An 18,145-nucleotide genomic window follows, 5' to 3' on the forward strand; every position below is an offset into this window, starting at 1 on the left:
ATTCTAACTCTTTCCCATTGGGATGTCTCACCCTTTTACTTTGTGACACATATAATTATATTTGATAGATGAACTTGCTTGTAAAAGGAAGAAAGCTGCTGTTGAAAGCATGTCAGATATAATTTAGTTGAAACTGTTTAATAATGAAGAGTTTTTTAATATACTACTATGCTTAGACTAACTTTGGGATCTTGGGCAAATTACTTAACCTCAATAAGCTCAGCTTTCTTCTTTCTAAATTTGAATAACAATATGTAACGTGTTTCTCAGGACTGTTATATAGTTAAATAGGAAAAGAAGCATGAAACATTGGTATAATAATCAAAAGTGTTATCAGCACAATGCAGCATTGTTATGTGTGCAGCTTGCAAGCATTCAAGGGTTATACAATTTACTCAGCATACACCCACTGAAACCGTATTAGTGTCTCTTACCAATTAAGTGTCTTGGAATATTCTTTCAGAGAATGAAATGGCCTTGCTAGTCCTTTACTGAAAGTATAGCCCAGTCACCTAATATTCTTAAACCTACAAAAATGTGAAGCTACTTGCTAAATTCTCAGGTCCCAGTATTATAATTCCTTGATAAATTCAAGCTCAAATAAGGAAAATACATGTCAAATTAACTCTGGTAAAAGTTCTATTAAAAACTATGAATGGTGTGTTTTAATTCTTTGGTGCATCACAATGAAAATAGTTTTAAAGTTATCTTCCTGGTAATAAAAACTACTTACCTTTGCAGCACTGGCTCGCATCACCTCCTAAAAGAAATATAATAAGTAAAGAAATATTAATAATTTAATTTTAATAAGATAACTCTTTTCAACACAGTTAGGTATTAATATTTTAATAACCAAAATCAACATTTGGGAGAGTTTCTTAATCTATTACCCTATAGTTATCACTCTATATTGCTTCCAATAAGCTGAAAAAAGTTTAAAGAGACCCAATGACACGTTCTTCGTAAATCTAACTTGTCAAAACGAAAGGCACTGGGTGGGTAAGGAGGCGAAGGGATTAGAAAGTGCAAATTGGTAGTCACAGAATAGTCATGGGGATGTAAAGCACAGTATGGGGAATAGAATCAATGATGATGTAAAGCCTATGTAGGGTGTCAGATGGACACTGGACTTATCAGGAGAATCACTACATAGATTATATAAAAGCCTAACCACTGCGCTGTACACCTGAAACTAATATAAAATAATATTGAATGCCAACTACCGCGTTTCCCTGAAAATAAGACCTAACTGGAAACTAAGCCCTAGCATGATTTTCCAGGATCACATCCCCTGAACATAAGCGCTAGTGCATCATTTGAAGCAAAAATTAACATAAGACCTGGTCTTATTTTCGGGGACATTATATATATATATATGTTTATACCGTGTTCATATATATATATATTACATATACATACACACACACACACACACAAATATGTATATGTATATGTATATATATATCCGTCATGGGATGTAAAGTATAGCATAGAGAACATAGTCAATGGTATAGTAACAACTATATACAATATCAGAGGGGTAGTAGACTCGGTGGGGTTATCACTTTGTGAGGGATATAAATGTCTAATCAGTATGTTGTTTTGTACACCTAAAACTAATAATAAAACTAAATTAAATTTAAAAAAATCATATCAGATTAGAATGCTAAAAAACAAAAAAACAAACAAAAAGGCACTGATAAACAAGATTCTGTAGGGCACACATGTAACTGTCTCAGGAAAAACTTGTTTCCTCAATAAATTTAGCATAAATACTAAAATTCTATACCAGAGCACTAACATGTCTAAAAGACACACCTGAATTAATTGAAGTATGTAATTATCTCCATAAATAATATACCCATGAATGTAATTCCCATATTTAGACTTAAGACTAAATGGTAAAGCTACTAAAAAAAGGGAATCTATTTTTTTGTATCCTTTACTCATTAATGAATAAACACCTATTAAATACCTGCTGAACTGAATTTGTTATGTAATTCACACCCTAAACTGCACTATCTTTTATTAGAAGAACATTTCTATTATGGTTACAAAGAAAAAGGTATCTCTAGTAATATAATCTTCTGTAATACAGAAGCAACAGTCTTTTCTATTAGAAGACCATTGATACAGACCATTGATAGAAGACCATTGATACAGTTCTTAATAGACTAAGTAACCTAACAAAAAAAGGAATTTGGGGCTATTATAGGAAACAAGACAAAAGGCATTATGACAAAAGGTGGGAATCCAGTCAAGCTAAATGCTCGCAAAATATAAAAAGAATGGAGCTGCCATGGCAATAAAAATGACATTGTTTTTATTCCCATATATACTATATACATCTGAACAAAAACACATCGTGATAGCATCTGAAAATAAAGTTCAGTGAATTATCTCAAAACAAGAAAAAAAGGTTTTTCAAAAACCACAGCAAATAGACAAAGCTTTCACTTCCAAAGGCGGCCTCAATCTACCTCAATTGCAAAACAAACATATTCTCTAAATCATTTTTTTAAAAAGTTAATGTTAAATAAAATAATGATTCTAAAGGAAATAAGTTTTTCTCTTACAATAAATTATCAATTTACTTCTCCCTTGTCTTTGATTTTGTATCTTAAAAAGTTTTTCTGATTTTATTTTTCCTTTACATCTACTTTCTTTTGTTCTTATACCCTTTCACTTTTCTGAGGATTACAGTTATATAACATGATATGAAAGATACAAGACCAAAGTGATTCCAGGGTGTTAAGTTACACAGTGTAAAGACTGACAGATTGCAGGAAACTTTTTTTTATATATCTATCTGTAATTGCTCTTAAGTCTGTACATGAAGTCATTCTGCCATGCAACATTTTGGACACTTTTTTCCTTGTGAAGAAATATTTTTCCATTTGTTTTCTTATTTTTCTATTTTTCTAATTTTTAAAACTCAATATCTATTCATATGTTCTTTCAAGATGTAATACCATGCATTATTCAATTATTTCAAAATGTTAAAATATAAAGAATTACAAAACTAAAATAATTTATAGCTGTATGTTTTAAAATTTATACTAATATAAAAAAAAATTCATCTATATTCCAACTAAACCTAAATCCAGAGCCTGAGTGTGATCTGTGCTGTGGTATACCTTAAAATCTCTAACCTTCTTTTTCTTTTTTAAATTAAAGTTTACTGGGGTGACAATGGTTAAGTAAAGTTACATAGGTTACAGGTGTACAATTCTGTAATACATCATCTATAGATCACATTGTATGTTCACCACCTCAGTCAGTTCTTCTTCCTTCACCATATATTTGATCCTGTTTACCCTCATCTACCAACCGCACTCTCTATATATCTTTCAAAGAAAGAAAAGGAGAAATAAAGAAAGTATAGTCAGAACCAAAGATGTCTCAATGTAGTTCCTCGTATGTTTGGTTTAAAACTAGTCTCAAAAAACAAACAAGAAAAACCACCACCACCTGGTTACGATTCCTATCAAAGGAGGGAAAGAGGTAATATTTATTAAGTGCCAGGCACTGTGGCAAAAGCTGAGAACACAGCAAGGTACACGCCTGCACAGCTCCTGTCTTCAAGACGCTCAAGACTAACTCTAACTAGAAGAACTATTATGGTCAAAGGGCATATATATTTTTAAGGATGTTTAAGCTTCTCAGTACATTTTATCACTTACCTTTAGAAAGATTTGAGTCATTCATCACGGACAGAATACTACACTACTTTTAACCAAGCATCCAGTCATTTTTATCATCTATTTTCCAGTTTTATGGGTGACACCTGGTTTCTGTGGTACTTTATCCTTAGTAGTGAGACAGAACTTTTAAATATGCTTATGACACATTTGTATCTACTCTTTTTGGAAGTATGTTTCTTTTAAACAGTTGTTTGTTGAAGTCTATTTTTCTTTGTTTACTTTTTGCATACTAAGGAGGCTGTCCCTTTAAAATATTTTATGTAAATATTTTCCCAGGTGGGTGCTTGGTGTGTGTGTGTGATATATACATGCACGCATACACACACTGAAATTTTTAAATGAAGAAACAGGTCCCAGGCTGGTTTTTATAGACATCAAGTCAGGAAAGCACCATAGATTATCTTAAATTCTGAAATTCAGTCTGTTTTTTTTAAGTTAGTGATTTTAGAACAAGTACTACAAAGGAACTATAAAAGTATAAAAAAGCCTAATTTTAAGTAAACTAACTTACTTCATTCAATTAATATTTATTGGCATGACAATGTTAAATAGGATAGAAACGGTTTTAAAAATTCCAACTTCTCAGCTACATGAAATAGTTTAACGTACTGTAACAGAATTGAGCCTTTGTTTCACTAGCTGCATTTTCACTGAAGAATCTTCAGTGGGGACATAGTCATCAATCTGAAAAGAGCCTTGTTGAGGCAGTTTAGGACAGGTACATAACGCGTCTTCACTTTGGTGTATTCCAGGGAATGGAAATGTTCCATTGTAGCATTTGAACATTTCAGCCTCTTGCTGAGCAACTAGAAAAATGAATCCATAATTAGTTCAAACCATCATAGCAAAAGTATAATGAAATAATTAAGCCATTAAACTGTAGCATTAAAAAATGATAAGAAACTACATAATACATTTCAAAGACTCGGTAATAAGACAACATGACTGCTAAAATGACATTAAATACTATGAAACCATAAAGAAGGAAATATAATAATTTCAGATAATTTTATTCAGGCAGTATTATAATTGAGCCTTGAAGGCCATGCAATATCTTGGTCTGGTAAACATAACAAATTGGATAGGAGCATAAATTTAAATATATGTGTATAGAAAAAATATTTAAAAATCAAAGGCATAATATAATAGAAGTAAAGGAAATGCTAAAACAATAAAAATAATTATTAACGAATCCATCTCCCTAAAACAACTGTTTTCATTATTTCTATACCCCTCCTAATCTTCATACATATGTACATTTTATGTAAGGTATCATGGTGTAAACGTAATTTAATATTTTTTCAATTTAAATGCAAACATTTTTTCATGTTTCTACAAGTATGTAATTATCATTTTTAAAAGCATTATATTGCATCTAATAATTTATTTATGCATTCTTTTACTAAATATTTACAGCATTTTCTGGTTTCCCTCATTGTAGATCATGTGTGAATAAGTACTTTCATAATTTAACTTGTTTCTTACTTGCTTCTTAAATAATTCTGTCTTTGGATTTAATTCCCCAGAGTGGAATAGATAACTCAAAGAGTGCATTTTTTGATGATGAGGAGGAGGAGGAGGAAGAGAAAAAGAAGGAGGAAGAGAACACCATCTCTATTGCACTTTATTTATGGTTTTTAGGATGCTTCAACATACCATTTCCCTGAAAATAAGACCTAGCCGGACAATCAGCTCTAATGAGTCTTTTGGAGCAAAAATTAATATAAGACCCGGTCTTAATATAATATAATATAACATAATAGCGGGTCTTATACTAATTTTTGCTCCAAAAGACGTATTAGAGCTGATTGTCCGGCTAAGTCTTATTTTCAGGGAAACACGGTACATTCTCTCATCTGGTTATTTAAAATAAATGAATTTGAAAATTTTAAATGCCTGTTTGTATATACAAATGAGAGAAAAATAAAGTAACCATTTAAAAAATAATTTCCTTAATTATATAATTTTAAGTGGAAAGCTTTTCAAAACATGACATGAAAACAAACTGATAAAGCAAAAGATTCATAACATAAAATCAATATAACAGCCTTCAGAGAGTCTGTGTACTGAAGTTATGTACAGAATATGAGGTACAACGCAACATATTCTTCCTTTTAACACTGTATTAACATTAAGATTTCCTTTTAGTTCAACATTTCTTTGTTCAAGACCTCTTACTATATATAGTGCTGTGACTGTGTATAGTTATTTTACTGGAAACTTAATTCCTTTACTTACAAATGATTTTATTTCTAATTATAATATGATTAATATAAAATTGGTAGGTCTACTTCTCTAGTTTCCCAGCATTTGGCTTCTTCTCTTCTGCTAACATTTGCTATGTGTAGAGAATTTCTGTAGTCTGAATGCTTGTGTCCCTGTAAAATTCCTCTGTTGAAATCCTAACACCTAAGGTGATGGTTTAGGAGGTGGGTCCTTTGGGAGTGATTAGATCACCAGAGCAGGGTCCTTGTGACTTGGATTAGTGACCTTATAAAAGAGGCCCCAGAGAACTCTCTTGCCCTTTCTACCATGTAAAGTTACAGCTAGAGGGTGCCGTCTAGGGACCAGAAAGCAGACTCTCACTGGACACTGATGGTGATGCCTTGCCTTGGGCTTCCTAGCTTTCAGACCTATGAGAAATAAAACTGTCATTTATAACCCATCCAGTCTCTGGTATTTTGTTATAGCAGTCCAAATGGACTAAGACAAGAATATTCAAGGACTTATAATGTTTTTTATTGTATTTTACTGGGTTTGACTTGTGTCTACTTCAGCTAATCTTAAAATACTATGTGAATGAATCCAACAAGTTCTATTGACTAACACTTCAAGTTTAGTAGCCTGGTTGCATTTCAGAGTTTCGTATAATCTCGTATTTCCTTGATATGTTTTATACGCCAAGCAAAAATAATGCCACTAATAAATACTGTTTTAAAACCTATACATAAAAGTGTAACAAATTCATGTCTCATAGCCAACCAAGTAGGAGAGCAACTGCCATCACTTGGCAAATCCATTAGTTGAACACCAAGATATAGTAAATAATTTCCAAATACCCCGAAGTACATGTTATTGTCCTTCTGTTGGTTTCCTACTCCATTATCAACCAATTATTGCACATCATGCTATTCAACTGAAAGTGGGTGATGTGTATATCGCCACAGAAAATAGCTAGGATTTCTCTACTGCAGCCTTTTTCATGAACTCTAATACAGCTAAATTTCATGTCTTGCTTTATAGTTTCATTTTTATCCTTTGATAAAAACATTGAGATAAAATAGAACAGGTATTATTTAAATTATACAGGTGAAAAAACAGGTGCAAAAATGCTAAGTTATTTTATCAGGATCAAACAGAAAGTGATGGCATTTCATCTAGAACCTCAATGACCTAACTCCTACTCCAGCCTTTCCAAACACTTTTGTCTATTTTGCATCACACTACTCTCTTTCTTGGTGCATTTTAAAAAGCACCAATGTAAGCATTAAAAAAAAAAAAAAAAAAAAAAAAAAAGAAGCCTGGATGAAGAATTCAGGGCTTTGGTTTATGCTCAAAAGCCATTAAGCTGCCTAAGTTTTCCATATGTCTTGAATCTTTCAATGACATAAGCTTTCAAATCAAACTACCCCATTAGTGAAGAATATTAAAATAGATGCTTCAGGATATGACCAATACTAGACAAGGAAGTTTCAACAGGTCTTAAAATGCGGCATTTTATTTCTTGATTTCTACTAGGGTAATAATAGATATTTAAAACTCTGACCTGTAACCAGTTATATTTGTTACTGCATAATCTCATACAAGTATGAGGATTATAATGTCTGAGTTTGCTTTCTGGTCATCATTAGTACTTCAAGAATATCATTAAATTATACATAAAACTATGGATATCAAATTTATTTCAGCTAGACATTATCTTATCGCAAAAATATTATAGAACTAGTTACATTAAAATTTAATTCTACATAAAAAAGAAAATTTGTATTTTAGACTACAGAGAGAATATCATGGCTAAATGCATTATTATTACCCTGTAAATTTGTAAAGCAGTGAACTATTAATAATAATACTAGACAAGCAAAGTTCCTTTTAATCTTAAGGGGTTCTCCTAAATATTAAAATTGAAAACAAACAACACATTTCACCACAGGAATATGTGGCTACATTCTTTTTTTTTTTCATATGGATGACTACATTTATATAGTTTTGAAACATGCCACACAATACTACAAATTGTTTAGAGACGCTGACGTCTGTAATAAATAAATGCACGTGATAAATAATAATAACAGTAAAGTAACAACAATGCACATAATAAATGAGACTACTGAAGGTCAAATTCAGGACAGTAATTACTCCCAGAAGATGGAGAAGATGGTAGGGAAGAACAAACAGAAGCTTCAACTATGCTGCTTGCATTCTTTTTCGTAAGCTGAAGGTGTACACACATGGGTATTTGTTACCTTAGTCTTTGACTCTTTGTTTTTATTAGTTGGCACTGGCAAATTACTTCATTCTCCCTGTGCCTCAGTTTCATCATCTACAAAATGAGGATAATAACAGTATCTACCTTGTGCGGTTTGGGGAGGACTGTATGAGATATATGTAAAATGCTCATAAGAGTAGGGGACATATAATAAATGCTTGATAGATGTTAGTTACTACTACCACTATTATTATTAGCACCAAATCTAACAACTGATCATGCCTCTCAGTCTGTATTTTTATAAAATTGAAAGGAAAATGCTATTTTACAGGATTTGTAATTCTTATTTCAGGTACTGTGTTAGACACAGGGCATTATAAACACCAGGGGCTTCTGGTCAAAGAGTAAGTTATATAACAAAATTTTTATAGGAACCCAACAGTGTACCTTGCCCTGAACTCTGGCAAAGCAGGTCATAGTGTGAAAAATAGAGCTATCAACAATGACAATGTAGGTGGTCATAATGAACATGAAATCTACAAATAAAATAAGTTTAGTGTCCATGGTAAAAATTGCTTCTCACTTTACCTACAGTTCTCCCAGAGGTTTAATCATCTACTTAGGAAACACAAAGCATTGGAAAAGAACATGATAAGCTGAGTGTTGATTGCTAGTTTTCATAGCCCTGTTCGGCCGGGCACATTATAGGTGCTCAATAAAGATCCGTCTTCTCTGAGACACTACGAAAAGCACTCCAGAGTTCATACTGATTCATTCAGAGGAGATATTGCCATCTAGTGAAAATCTAAGCTCATTACCTGAAATTATAAAAGTGCTGAGACCTTCCCAAATTAAGACTTGCTCCTACTTATAATACTACATGCGTGTTCATCACGTGTCAGTATTCAGGCTAGGTACTGTACTAGTAATGAAAAGATGAATAAGCCTCCAGCTCTGCTTCCTACAAACTTCAGACAATACAAAGAAATCACATACTCCACAGAGAGAAAGTGGTACTGCAGAAACAAAAAGTTTGCTTATTAAACAATCGAAAGCTACTATTTCAGTAAATCTGCTAAAAAGGCAGTTTAGTGTAGCAAAGAAGATCATGGACTCCAAGTCCAGACTGTATGGATCCAAGTACTAGCTCCTGTAAAATGGGGTAATTATAGAACCTGTCTCATAAATTAAATGTGTGTAAAGTACCAGGAATACAGAAAGTGCTTTGTAAGTATTAGCTATGATTATGATTAAATGCAGAGCAGGATCCTAGAGACTGAGGTGGATAAATATTGATTAATAACAGAACATTATTGCTAAAGTCTAACTTCAAAAATTTAATTCAGTAGAAGCCATTTCTCTGACAGCTCTGCTATTATGGGAATCCTTAGTGTACATTATTTGTGGTACTCTGTGACTAAATTTTGTATTACTAGATGATTAACCCTTTCAACACCAGGCAAATAAAACTGCCTTCTGAAAGTAAAAATCATATTTCTTACCAAAAAAAGCAAAAAGTCAGTAGAATGAAAGACCCAAAAGACCACAACCTGAACATATGCTTAACAAAGAAAGATGCTTGCTGACTCTTCACAGATTCTGCTAGAACTGAAAGATGAATGATGCATTTAGCTACCATTGTGGTCCCATTCTCAGCTTATTTAACTTACACACAAAAAAAAATATCTTGCTCCATTTTCCTTGAAAATTACTTAAACATATCAGCACCTTTAATAAATACTATTTAAAAATCATGTAACAAATTTTATACCATTAAAATATTTATGTAAAGCTATATGTAAAATTTATTTTCAGACAAGAAAGTTGGACAAAATATTCCTGTATTAAAAATATTATAATAAATAAAATATAAGGCAAAGCTATACTAGGTCAGTAATACATATTATAATTTTCAATAAAAAATTTAAAGACTATTTGACTTTATGCTGGCCTGTATTTTATGAGTAAAATATTTAGGTCTGAAACAACTTTTAATTTTCTTATGGATATACACCATTCACAAGAACTGTGCTAAATCTTGGATTGCTTGAGATTACGTAACTCCTTCCTAAACTTCCTCTTTTTAAAAATAAGTAGTAAAGAGTTTAGAAAATGTGTTGAAACATTTTAAGTTTTCATTTGTTTGTAAAGGTGTGCTAGTGTATCAAAACTGTATTCTGCACAAGGTAATTTTTAATTTCATGTGTATTATTTGAATATTTCTAAAACTCTTAGAAATGCTTCCTTTTCCATGTTAAGATAGCATGGATATAACATAATGTTCTTAAGTTTATGCATTTATTTTCTAATACAACTGATCTAAAAAGGTACACACTCTAATAGAAAAAGCAAAAGGCTACTGAGAAAAAAAGACAGGAAGAAAAACAAACCTTTTCAATTCTATTCCAGAAATAGAGAGATGCTTATCAGCATAAAGTCAAGTATATACTAGTTGGATGAGCATGACAACAACCCATTTTACCTCTTTGTTTTAATCTAGCGCTTATCAATTTACAATCTAGCGCTTATCAATTTACAAAGTAGTTTCACAGTCCCCATCTGATAGAATCTTCACAAATAACTCTTAGGTAGCACAGATATCAGTAGTAGTAGTACCATTTGCTAGATAAGAAAACGGAGCTGGAGGAAGGCAAGAGGCATGTGCAAAGTCACCAAAGAAACAGTGCTGAGCCTAAATCCCGTATTTTTGGACCCCCGAAACACTGTTCTTTCTACTTACACTTGTAGAATGAACTTTTTAGTCTGAAATCAATTGTCTAAAAACCATATGGACAAACCCGACTGGGCTAATCTAATGATGAAATCCCTCTATCTATGACAAAAAATAACTGAAGACAAAGAAAAAAAGATAAGAGTGGAACTTTAACTTGCATTTGTAGTGAAAATTTCAAAAGCCTAAAAAGCAAATTAGAAATTGAATGAAGACTGTTGTGAAACCTCTTGAGTCTGAGGAAATAACTGGGCTGCCTATTTCCTGTATAACAGTTCCAATTATAAAGTCTTTACGTATAATTCTTCTCCTTTATGTGAAGATTTAGAGGAGGTACAAAGAAAGACCTGTTTCAGGATACATGTCTTAACTAGATATCAGATTTGGACATTGGGTGCTTTGAGAATCCCATTTGTCTTCTATAATCAGGCAGTATTTATTTTTGCTAACATTTGCTTGTAATAGCAAATTGTATTGTACTGTTCAAAATTTCTACCATTAGTAATAGTGTTCCATAAATTTGAATATGTATTAGAGATATTCATTATTTCTTTTCTGTTCTTTTAAAAAGGTAAATCTCAATTTTACACATTATTTTCTAATATAATTCACCTGGAAAGACATATTAAAATACATACTATGATCAATAACTTCAGGTTTAGAATTTAACTCAACTGTCTAATAACTTAGAACTTACACCCATTAACAAATTCAATCTGTATTTACGCAATAAAATTAACCACTCACATGTCAATTTAAAACACTTTGTCCAAATAGTTCCACATTAATGTTACCTAAACACATACTTGCATATGTATGCACTTATGACATTGTGTGTAAACTACCCTAGCTTAGCAAAAACAGTGAATGATACATGACATCCTAAACAAAGATACTAATAAGTTTTTAATACTTGAAAAAAAATGAATTGCAATTTTGAGAGTGATGGAACTATCAGCACAATACAGAAGAATAAAATCCTAATTTCAGGACAGAAATTAAGAACTATGTGAAAAAACAGCACAGATCCATATAATTCTAATACTATACTACTTCTGAAAAATGTGTCTGGTATTTATTTCCTTATTCCTCAGAATGATAGAATAATTTTAGAGTAGAAAAAGACATCAGATTTCTAATTCTGGATTTTGTCTTCACTGACATTTAGTTTCTTTGTGTTCTTTTCATGTTGAGAAACTCTCAAAACTACAATTTATTAAAACTATATGTTTTAGTAAAAACAAAAACAGAATAAGAAATTAACTCATTATGCAACTGAAAACATTAAAGATACGTATTTCATAGAAGTTATTTACTTTTTTAATTTAGTTAACATTCCCAAATAATTTTTTAGGTGTATGTTATTCACTTAAATTCATTTACAAAGAGAGTGATGACCCCCCCTTTCTGTGATTCCAACATAAGGGCACAACTACTATGTGTACTTTTGCTGATATTTAAACTCCAGAAAAATAGAGCTTATGGAAAAATAAAATCTTATAATAACAAACTATGTAAGCTGTTTAGCTCTTATAGTATATTCAAGAGAGCATTGTTAGTATAAAGGATGATAGTTTTCACAGAGCTCATGATTCCTGGTTCAGTCTAAGTGTAAAGGTTTCTCTACATATTCTTTACTTATCAAGCAGTGGACTTACCCTGGAAGTCATAAATATACAGAAGAATTGGCTCATTATGCCCAAATGCACAAAATGCAACCATATTTTCAAATGGATGATAAGCAATGTCTCGAATGGGTGACTTATATGGCAGGTCAGAATACATGGCTACTTGTTCTCCTAAATAAGAAAAGACATTCAAAAATTTGTAGTCAGTTATTTCTTATTAGAAAATTATGCTGCAACTTCTTAAAAATATAGTAAGTAATGATGAAGCTCATGTTATTTACGTGAAAACCACAAATACTTATAAATATTTGAGTACACTGTATTAAATAAGTATCTTTATTTTCCATTTCGTTGGCCCTTGGTACTTCTTAATCCAACCTCTTCAATAATGTTTTCAAGGCACAAAACAAAGACAAAGAGCTTATAAGCAGAGAGGTACCTGACTCTGAGATCTGACATAACTGAGAAAATGTCAACTAACAAAGAACTCCAGAGAGAACCAGGGGTGGAATGGCAGGACTCTAAAATGAAGAAACTCTCTGGCTAGGGAAGGTTTGGTGGGGAATCAATTTTTCTTTTTTTCTTCCAGAGGCTGTTTGAAGTGCCATTTGCTTTAAAGATGCGTATGATTACCAATGGCTAAAAGAGGCCTACATGTAGCAGAAGTCTAAGGAACCTATGAAAAGCAGAACTCAAAAGGAAAAAAATCTAGATCCATTTATTGAAGGGGAAGAGACTTAACGTTTCTGAATTGATGCTAAAGTATCAAAACACAATAAGACAAAAAAAAAAACAAACAAAAAAAAACCTAAGTGAACTCGCTAGTCAAAAATACCTAAAGAAAAGATCAAGAGAATAAACAAGGTATAATTAAATACTGTTCATTAAAGAAATTTTAAAGTGAATTTTATAAAATTCTCTCAATTTATTGCTAAGAAATGTTTATGTAGTTTCAGCTTTTCTTTTGAAAAGCAAAGGTAAAAGCACACATGAACTCCTTAACATAACAGTTTATTTTATTGGGAAAAAATTGAATTATAGTAATTCAGGTAAACTGCTATTAAGTTTCAGACATCAAACATTTGATGGGAATGTTTTTAATAAAATATACTGTAGATGTGTCACCATTTGTATATCTAGTTGTATTTCAAATTCGGCTGCTAACATTTTGTATTTTGCATTAAATACTACTCTAAGATCCATAATATCTCATTATAGGCAAGGAAAGAATAAACCTTCAATTATAATGTGAAATTCTAAATCCATGAAGATATCAAAACAAGGAACGGAATTTAATATAAATTTAGACCACAGCCGACTTTCATTATCAGCTTTTCAATACTGAAAAACATAATTGAGAACCTGAAATCAGAATTTCCTTGAAAATTATTCCATAAAATGGTAATTTTCACACTTCTTCAACCCCCTCCGCCCCAAATTTTTAAAGATCAATGAAATATTTACCTGTTTCTGGTTTCCAAGCATACACTGTCCCATCCTCACTTCCAGCAAAGAGATAAGTCCCACATGGTGTCAAAGTACTATGAATCTTCTCCCGATAATTTGCTGCTCCTACAAATTTCCTTGCTGCTAATCTATAAGCAAAAAAGATTTTACAAATGTAATCTGTGTTGCAGTCTTAAAAGACTGGTGGTAGAAAAACTTTTAAATACTTCATTTGCATTTAACAAGTTTAGAGAATCTGTTATGTGGGAGATATTCTATGATGGATGCAGAATAAAGAAGAGGTAGTGCCAAAGCTCAGGGAGTGCAGCGATGTAAAACAGAAAATGGATGTAGAAAGTGCTACAAGACAAGAAAAGAAAGGGCACTTTGTAGATTTGGATAAGAGATTATTTCTAGCTATGAAGAGAGGCTACTTTATGGAAGTAGTATTTGAGTTGGTTACTAAAAAGGGGGCAGAATTTTTACATTCTTAATTTTTTTCTGTGTGATGAATTTTTAAAATCACACAACGAATCCTTGATCCTTGTAAATATATTAGATAGAACATATTATTAAATCTATTAAACATGCTATACAACCTTCCAGGATTTTTCGCTTATGAAAAATATCTAACACTGTTTTAATGCTTACTATGTGCCACTCAGGTACTATTATCATCCCTAGTTTACAGAGAGGATATTACATACACTGCTCTGTTACCTGCTTTTTCCAGTCAACAGTAAATCACAAATAATGGGACTCCATGTCAGAAAATATGCATTATGCATTATCGTTTTAATAGGTGTATGTTATGCTATTGTCTAAATGTACTTTAAGAAATTTTCTATTGTTGGACAACAGACTTAGGGCATTTCTAACTTTCCCCTACCAGGAACGTGATTTCTGTGAACAATCTTGTATACATATATTTTTGCACCATTTCATTATTTATTTATTTAAATGTATGGAGGTGACATTGGTTAATAACATTATATAAGTTTCAAGTGTAAATTCTATAAAATATCATCTGTATGTTGCACTGTGTGCTCACCACAAGTCTAGTCTCCCTCAGTCACCATATATGTAACCCCCTGTATCTGCTTCATCTTCCTCCCAACCCCCTTCCCCTCTGGTAACCAACCATACTGTTGTCTGATTTTTTGCACTGTTTTATAATTATTTTCTTAGTGTAAATTCTCAGACCTGAGGTTACAGGGTCAAACACGTCTGCAGTCCTTGCTATGTGTAATCATGCTTTAAATACTTTACACGTCTTTATTCCCCCAAAAACTCTTATGAGTGTGGTGTATTATTTCTCCCATTTGAGTGATGTGAGAAGAGAGGCACAGAGAGGTTAATCAGCTAGTAAGTGGTGGAAAAGGCAGTATTTGAGTCTAAGCAGTTTGCCTTTAGAGACCAAGCATGATCTTAAGCTGAATACTATGTACTCATATACTGCTTAAAAACAGAATAACCAAACTCCTTAGGATGAGGCCTGGTCTTCTAAAATCTGGCTCTAATCTCTATTTCTAAAAAATTCTCTCAGCACTCCTTATCAAGAAACCTATGCTCATTTAGATGACCTCACTGCGTAGAACACAATTTATATTATCCTACCTCTGAACTTTATTCCAGGTTTTTCATGTTTCCACCCTACTGAAAATACTTATCTAAATTCTATCCATTCTTCAATTAAGCCCAAGGCTAGCCTCTCCACAGAACCTTTAACAGAAGACTATATTATAGCTATCACCTTTGTTGCCACAAAATATATAATCCTTTTATTATAAATTTACATTAATTAAAAGTACATGCTGAGTAGTAGCTATCTGCCAGGCATAGCATGGGGGCTAAGAAAAAAGGAATAAGCAGATTTCAGTCCTAGAAGATCTCACAATTTAGCCTAATTAAATGGGTTTTTTTGGTATCATTTTGGAGGCAGTACAACTGGATTATAAAATGCTGATGAACTAATTTTGCTTATCATTCTTCCACAGCACCCACACCAGTGTCTTGAACAGCTCTACATAAATATTTAAGGGCTTAATGGTTAGTCCTAAAAAGAGAACTGCAGACTAAACTATTATAGATCACCAAATTTGCCTTTCTAAATACAATAATGAACTCTAACAACATAGCTTCCTCTCATTTGTTTTACTGGAACTCAACACCAAAACGAAAGTATGCCCGAGTCCATGCTGATTTTCCCAGAACTCTGCTTCTGCCTTTTACATTAACGGTATTTCCCTTCATTTGCCTTATTCAGAAATAAAACAAAAAAGAAAAACAAAAATGTATTACTCAAAAGCCCTCTCATTCAGTTATGATATTAAATCATAACACTATACTATACCAGTATAATTGGAATAAAATATATTCCATGACAGAAGTTTTTTTTTTTTAATTGTGAAAATAAAAAGCAATGGATTACATTTCAGCCTCCAAACTATTCACATTTTGGGCCAGATAATTCTCTGCTGTGGAGGGCAGTTTCATGAACTATAGGGCGCATAGCAGTATCTCTGGTCTCTAGTAGGGGCAATATTCAAAAAGGTCTCCCGACACTACCAGATGTCCCCTAAGGGACAAAATTATACAGGTGAGAACCACAGCTGCATTTTATAAAAACAAATGAATGCATTACTTACTCTACAAGTGCGTAACCTATCAGTAACGAAACACACTTACATTCGGAGATCCATAATTCTCAAAGTACTGTCTTTGGTATGGATTAACAAACGTTTTCCATTGGGATGAACCTCCAAATAACTTATTGGAATCCCCTTAAACTCACTCTCTTTAATTTCCTAAAATGATAAAAAAAATATATATATATGTATAAATATTACCACTATCAAGTTTGTCTAATGTTAAGCCCTTTTTAGAGTACAAAAGTACAAAATTAATTTTAAGATATCACTTTCAATTGTACTATACAGGATGCTTTAAAATTGTTTAAAAGGATTCCCAGTAATTTCAGTTTAAGGTTGAAAATAAAGCTGATGAAAAGTATTTTTCGGTTGTTATGTAACACCATGTTAGTATGTGTTTTTGTAGTATGTTCCCAAACAAGATGCACTTCCTGCTTCTAACATTGTATTTTCTGTTTATCATCATATAGAAAAAAATTCTATTTTTTACACTCAAAAGTAAGTACAGAATTAACTTTCAAGTTCTATTTCAGTCTCAGGTTATTCCTTCATACACTTACTGTCACTTGTCCTGAAAAAGGTATATTATCAGTAGACAATTCTGAAATCATTTAATTTAGATTGTAATTTTAGGTGGGATTTTTTAAAATAGTTATTTGTTTATAGTTATTTAAGGCAGCAACAGAAGATGCCTGATTAATGATGTCAAAAAAGACATAAACACTGAAGGAGAATCTGCCTAAACAAGCCTTGCATTAATTAGAATAATTACCAAAGTTCTTTCTGGTTTGCATTACCAGGAGAAAAAAAAATTACAAATGCAAAACTGCTTAGACTAAAGTCCACAGAGTCAAAGGGAAGTATGCTTTAACCTGCAGGGAGGTTATCCTTCTCCCTTAAGAACCCCTTATTATAGTTTGCTCCCTTCTCCTGGAGGGGATCCTCTTCAAAGGTGGGCTGGCACCAACAAAGGTAGGGTACAAACTGCTACGGTTCCAATATCAGCAGCTGAGCCCCTGCTATCGCTATTTGACACTAAGACCTGCTGTCAGCTACTTTGAAAAAAGCTACAGAGAAATCCAACACTGACACCACAAATGGGGGTTTTACTGAGCTGAACCACGTGAGGGTAGGGATGCATTGTTGGGGGTTTGCGCAACTGCAGTAACACTCAGGCAGATGCAAATGTGCAAAAAAAAAAAAAAAACATAAGTCAAGTGTCAGGTATACATTTGAGAAAGGTGCTGGCAGACTTAGTGTTTGTAATGCCTGTTAATGACTTCCTCCATATTTTTCTTTATCATATTCATGCTCACACTAGAGAAGCCCTAATTTTGAAGCCCATGTCCTGTATCGAGGAGTGTATGTAACAACAGCACAGGGACACTTCATCTTCAGGGACAGATGAGTATTAGCATTTCTCACACTGCTGGTTGAAGACACCAGTAAGAAATCAGTCTCCAGTTTGTTCTAGGGCATTAGCTACCAAAAAGACATTCCAGCTCATTTCCTAACATTTTATTTGTGACTATTTCAAGTAACTACCAGGCTGCAGA

The 18,145-nt window shown here is 32.5% G+C and overlaps 1 protein-coding gene across 21 annotated transcripts in view; it reads right to left on the reverse strand.

Annotated features, from left to right (window-relative positions):
• Nucleotides 1-18,145, reverse strand: part of AHI1 (Abelson helper integration site 1) — a 188,393-nt gene that overhangs the window by 119,245 nt on the left and 51,003 nt on the right. For all 21 annotated transcript variants that reach the window (XR_004422643.1, XR_004422644.1, XR_004422645.1 and 18 more), the window contains 5 exons: nt 16,627-16,745; nt 13,957-14,087; nt 12,523-12,663; nt 4,314-4,510; nt 734-760 (listed from right to left, as the gene is read on the reverse strand). Coding sequence is in view for 12 of the 21 variants with exons in the window: in XM_033102480.1 (XP_032958371.1) it covers nt 734-760; nt 4,314-4,510; nt 12,523-12,663; nt 13,957-14,087; nt 16,627-16,745 (615 nt within the window). In the remaining 9 variants the exon portion in view is untranslated. The remainder of the gene's footprint in view (nt 1-733; nt 761-4,313; nt 4,511-12,522; nt 12,664-13,956; nt 14,088-16,626; nt 16,746-18,145) is intronic.

This window comes from Rhinolophus ferrumequinum, chromosome 3 (genome assembly GCF_004115265.2).
Source record: "Rhinolophus ferrumequinum isolate MPI-CBG mRhiFer1 chromosome 3, mRhiFer1_v1.p, whole genome shotgun sequence".
Lineage (NCBI taxonomy): Eukaryota > Metazoa > Chordata > Mammalia > Chiroptera > Rhinolophidae > Rhinolophus > Rhinolophus ferrumequinum.